Source organism: Parambassis ranga, unplaced genomic scaffold, assembly GCF_900634625.1.
Source record: "Parambassis ranga unplaced genomic scaffold, fParRan2.1 scaffold_185_arrow_ctg1, whole genome shotgun sequence".
Classification (NCBI taxonomy): Eukaryota; Metazoa; Chordata; class Actinopteri; family Ambassidae; genus Parambassis; species Parambassis ranga.
This window is the reverse complement of record NW_021144742.1, coordinates 46,623-51,283: the sequence shown is the minus strand read 5'-3', so window position 1 is coordinate 51,283 and position 4,661 is coordinate 46,623. Positions and strand designations below refer to the sequence as shown.

The 4,661-nt window shown below is 46.7% G+C and overlaps 1 protein-coding gene across 1 annotated transcript; it reads right to left on the bottom strand.

The window, feature by feature from the left end:
• Positions 1-380: 380 nt before the first annotated feature.
• LOC114429640 (ATP synthase subunit a-like) lies at positions 381-1,760 on the bottom strand (the record flags this gene model as incomplete). Its single annotated transcript, XM_028398342.1, is given in 1 exon segment — positions 381-1,760. A coding segment is annotated over 1 exon segment (753 nt), but the record flags the coding sequence as incomplete, so codon positions are not given.
• Positions 1,761-4,661: the final 2,901 nt, after the last annotated feature.

The following is a 4,661-nucleotide window of genomic DNA, read 5'->3' as shown; positions in this document are numbered from 1 at the left end:
AGGGGAGGCGGGCAGTGCCTAGAGGATCGAAGCCGCATTCGTAAGGAGAGAGTTTTTCGTGGTCAGGGGTTATTTGCGGCAGTCAAAGGAGACGATGGCGAGTACTGTAGAGAGGGCAATTGAGATAGTAATTATAGTTGTAATTAGGTTCATTATCTTTCCTTGGAATTTAACCAAGACTAGGTAATTGGAAGTCACATGTACTAATTTGATACTAGAAAGATTATGAGCCTCATCAGTAGATAGAGATATATAGGAAGAGTCAGACGACATCTACGAAGTGTCATATCAAGCAGCAGCTTCGAATCCGAAGTGGTGCTCGGAGGTAAAGTGGTACTGGATTTGTCGCAGGAGGCAGACAGCCAGGAAGGAAGAGCCAATGATGACATGGAGGCCATGGAAGCCTGTTGCGACGAAGAAAGTAGAGCCATAGACTCCGTCTGCGATAGTGAAAGGGGCTTCGTAGTACTCTATCGCTTGCAGGAAGGTAAAATAGAAACCGAGAAGAATAGTTAGGGCGAGGGATTGAATAGCTTCTTTTCGGGCACCTTCTATAATGCTATGGTGAGCTCAAGTGACTGTAACACCGGATGCTAGGAGAACAGCTGTATTGAGGAGGGGGACTTCGAAGGGGTCTAGTGTGTGGATTCCTGTTGGGGGTCAGCATCCTCCTAATTCGGGTGTAGGTGCAAGGCTTGAGTGATAGAAAGCTCAGAAGAATCCTAAGAAGAAGAAAACTTCTGAGGTAATGAATAAGATTATGCCGTAGCGAAGACCTTTTTGGACGGGAGGGGTGTGATGTCCTTGGAATGTGCCTTCTCGGATGATGTCTCGTCATCATTGGAGCATCGTAAGTAGGAGGAGGGCAACGCCTAGAAGTATAAGGATCGTAGAATTGAAGTGGAATCAAATTGCTAGGCCAGAAGTTAATAAGAGGGCGCCGGCTGCGCCTGTCAGGGGTCAAGGGCTGGGATCTACTATATGATATGCATGTGCTTGGTGGGCCATTAGACGTTTTCTTGTAGGTAGAGGCTTAAGAGGAGAACGAATACGTAAGCTTGGATTATTGCGACGGCTACTTCTAGGAGGGTGAGTATTAGGAGTAGGATGGCTGTGATAGCTGCGACGGCTGGTAGCGTTGATGCTAGAACAAATGTTGCGGTCGAAGTAAGTTGAATGAGTAAGTGGCCTGCTGTAAGATTAGCAGTTAGTCGAATCCCAAGGGCGAAGGGGCGCATTAGGAGGCTAACTGTTTCGATAATGATCAGGACGGGGATAAGAAGTGTGGGAGTGCCTTCTGGTAGGAGGTGGGCTAAAGAATGATTTGGGTTTTTACGGAAGCCAATAATTACAGTGGCTAGTCAGAGGGGTAAGGCAAACGCTATATTCATTGAAAGCTGAGTAGTTGGTGTGAAGGTGTACGGTAGGAGGCCTAGCTATTTAAGGTGATTAAAAAGAGTAACAATGGCTGTAAGCACAGCTGCTCATTTATGGCCTCCCAGGTTAATAGATGAGAAGATGTGGTGGGTAAATTGGTTTAAGAATCACTGTTGAAGTGTGAGAAGACGGTTATGATTCATCGGGTGTCTGGTTGGGGGTAAAAGGATTCAGGGGAGAGCGAGTGCTGGGAGAATAAGGGCACTCCTAAAAGTTTGGGCGCTTTCAAATTGGTCAAAGAGGCTAGTTATCAAGGTCAGTTTCAAGGTTTTGTGGCAGGTTTTTGTGTGCTTTGGGGTGTGGTTTTTTAGGGGTTTTATGAGCTAGCACTTTTTGGGGGACAATGAGGAGAAAAAATTAGTCAAGAGGCAATAAGGATTCCGAATCAGGGTAGTGGGTTGAGCTGTGGCATGTCGCTAAGGGTGGTTGGGGGTCACCATTCTTTAGCTTAAAAGGCTAACGCTACTCCCTATTTAGCTTACTTAGCGAAGGCATCTTCCAAGTATCAGAGAAGATCAGTTTCAAAGTGCTCTAGAGGAACTGCTTCTACAACGATAGGTATAAAGCTGTGATTAGCTCCACAGATTTCGGAGCATTGGCCGAAGAATACGCCGGGCCGTGAGGCCACAAGGCTACTTGATTTAGCTTTCCGGCCTGGTACTGCGTCTATTTTACACCTAAGAAGGGACTGCTCATGAGTGCAGTACGTCTTCAGCGGAGACTAGCACACGAATGGGGGATTCTACTGGGATAATCATTCGGTGGTCGGCTTCTAGTAGGCGGAACTGGCCGGGGGTTAAATCTTGCGTTGGGAGTATGTAAGAGTCGAATGCTAGGTCTTCGTAGTCTGTGTACTCGTAGCTTCAGTATCATTGGTGGCCCATGGCTTTAATTGTTAAGTGTGGGTCATTGATTTCGTCAAGAAGGTAAAGGATTCGGAGAGAGGGTAGTGCGATAAGAACAAGGATAATGGCGGGTAGGACAGTTCAGATAATTTCAACTTCTTGGGAATCCAGGATGTATTGTCAGTTGTTTTGGCAGTAACTATCGTAAGAATTACGTAGAGAACAAATGCACTGATGAGAGTAATAATTATTAGGGCGTGGTCGTGGAAGTGGAGGAGTTCTTCTATAAGCGGGGAGGCTGCGTCTTGGAGCCCGAGTTGGGTATATTGTGCCATATACAAGACACGCGGGGGTTCCACCCACGATTTCTGCCTTGACAAAGCATGTAATACTTATTTTACTAGTGTCTTATTAAGAAAGTGACAGAGGGGTTATGTGACTGGCTTGAAACCAGCCCACGGAGGTTCAATTCCTTCCTTTCTCGGGGTCTAAGCGTATTGACGGACTTGTACGAAGGCAGGCTCTTCAAAGGTGTGGTATGGGGGAGGGCAAGCCGTGAAGTCATTCAAACGTTTGTTGCGGTTATTTCTATTTTTAGGACTTCTCGTTTGGAGATGAAGGCTTCTCAGATGATGAACAGGAACATTACTACAGCACTAAAGATACAAGGGATCCTATAGATGAGACGGTGTTTCATAGGGTGTAGCAGTCCGGGTAATCAGAATATCGTCGAGGCATGCCTGCTAGTCCGAGGAAGTGTTGTGGGAAGAAGGTCAGGTTTACACCTACAAATATTACTCCGAAGTGTACTTTAGTTCATGATTCGTGAAGTGTATAGGCCGGTAAAAAGGGGGGAATCAGTGGACAAAGCCTCCCATAATTGCGAAGACTGCTCCTATGGAGAGGACGTAGTGGAAGTGGGCAACGACATAGTATGTGTCATGGAGAATGATGTCTAAGGAGGAATTAGCCAGGATAATGCCTGTTAATCCTCCGACTGTGAATAAGAAGATAAATCCAAGAGCTCAGAGGAAAGCAGCATCTCATTTTAGGCGGCCACCATGAAGGGTTGCTAGTCAACTGAAGACTTTTACCCCTGTGGGGATGGCGATGATTATTGTTGCAGATGTAAGTAGGCTCGGGTGTCTACATCTATTCCAACGGTAAACATGTGGTGGGCTCAGACGATAAATCCTAGAAGGCCATTGCCATCATAGCTCAGACTATTCCTATGTAGCCGAAAGGTTCTTTTTTTCCGGAGTAGTAAGTTACGATGTGGAAATGAGTCCGATCCTGGGAGAATCAGAATATAGACTTCGGGGTGACCAAAGAATCAGAACAGATGCTGATAAAGGATGGGGTCCCCTCCGCCGCCGGGTCGAAGAAAGTGGTATTAAGGTTCCGGTCTGTAAGTAACATTGTAATAGCGGCTGCGAGGACTGGGAGGGAAAGGAGTAAGAGGACGGCTGTAATTAGAACAGCTCAAACAAAGAGGGGGGTTTGGTATTGAGTAATGGCGGGGGGCTTCATGTTGATGATGGTGGTAATAAAGTAATTGCTCCTAAAATTGAGGAGACACCAGCTAGATGGAGGGAGAAAATTGCCAGGTCAACGGATGGTCCTGCATGTGCTAGGTTACCAGCCAGTGGGGGGTAGACGTTCAGCCAGTTCCAGCCCCAGCTTCAACGCCAGAAGAGGCAAGGAGAAGGAGGAACGAGGGGGGAAGAAGCCAGAAACTCATATTATTTATTCGAGGGAATGCTATATCTGGGGCTCCAATTATAAGAGGGATAAGCCAATTTCCAAAGCCTCCGATTATTACGGGCATAACCATGAAGAAAATTATTACAAAAGCATGCGCCGTTACGATGACATTATAGATCTGATCGTCACCTAAGAGAGAGCCTGGCTGGCTTAACTCCGCCCGAATAAGGAGGCTAAGAGCAGTGCCTACTATGCCGCTCAGGCACCAAATACTAGATAGAGGGTGCCGATGTCTTTATGGTTGGTTGAGAAAAATCAACGTGTAATTGCCACAGGTAAGATGGCTGAGTGTTCAAGTGGTGGGTTGTAGCCCCATAAACAGAGGTTTAATTCCTCTTCTTATCAGCCTCGGGGTGTTTAACATATTGGATTGCAAATCCAAAGTCGCGGGTTAACAACCCGCTGGGCTTTCCCCCGCCTCCCCGCCCCAATTGGCGGGGGAAAGGTAGAAGGATGCTCGCTGGTTTGAGCGCTTAGCTGTTAACTAAGAGTTTGTAGGATCGAGGCCTGCCCTTCTAGTAAGGCTTTAGCTTAATTAAAGCATTTGTTTTGCATGCAGAAGATGTGGGATAACAGCCCGCAAGTCTTATCAGGGTCTGAGGGGTTTTAACCCTC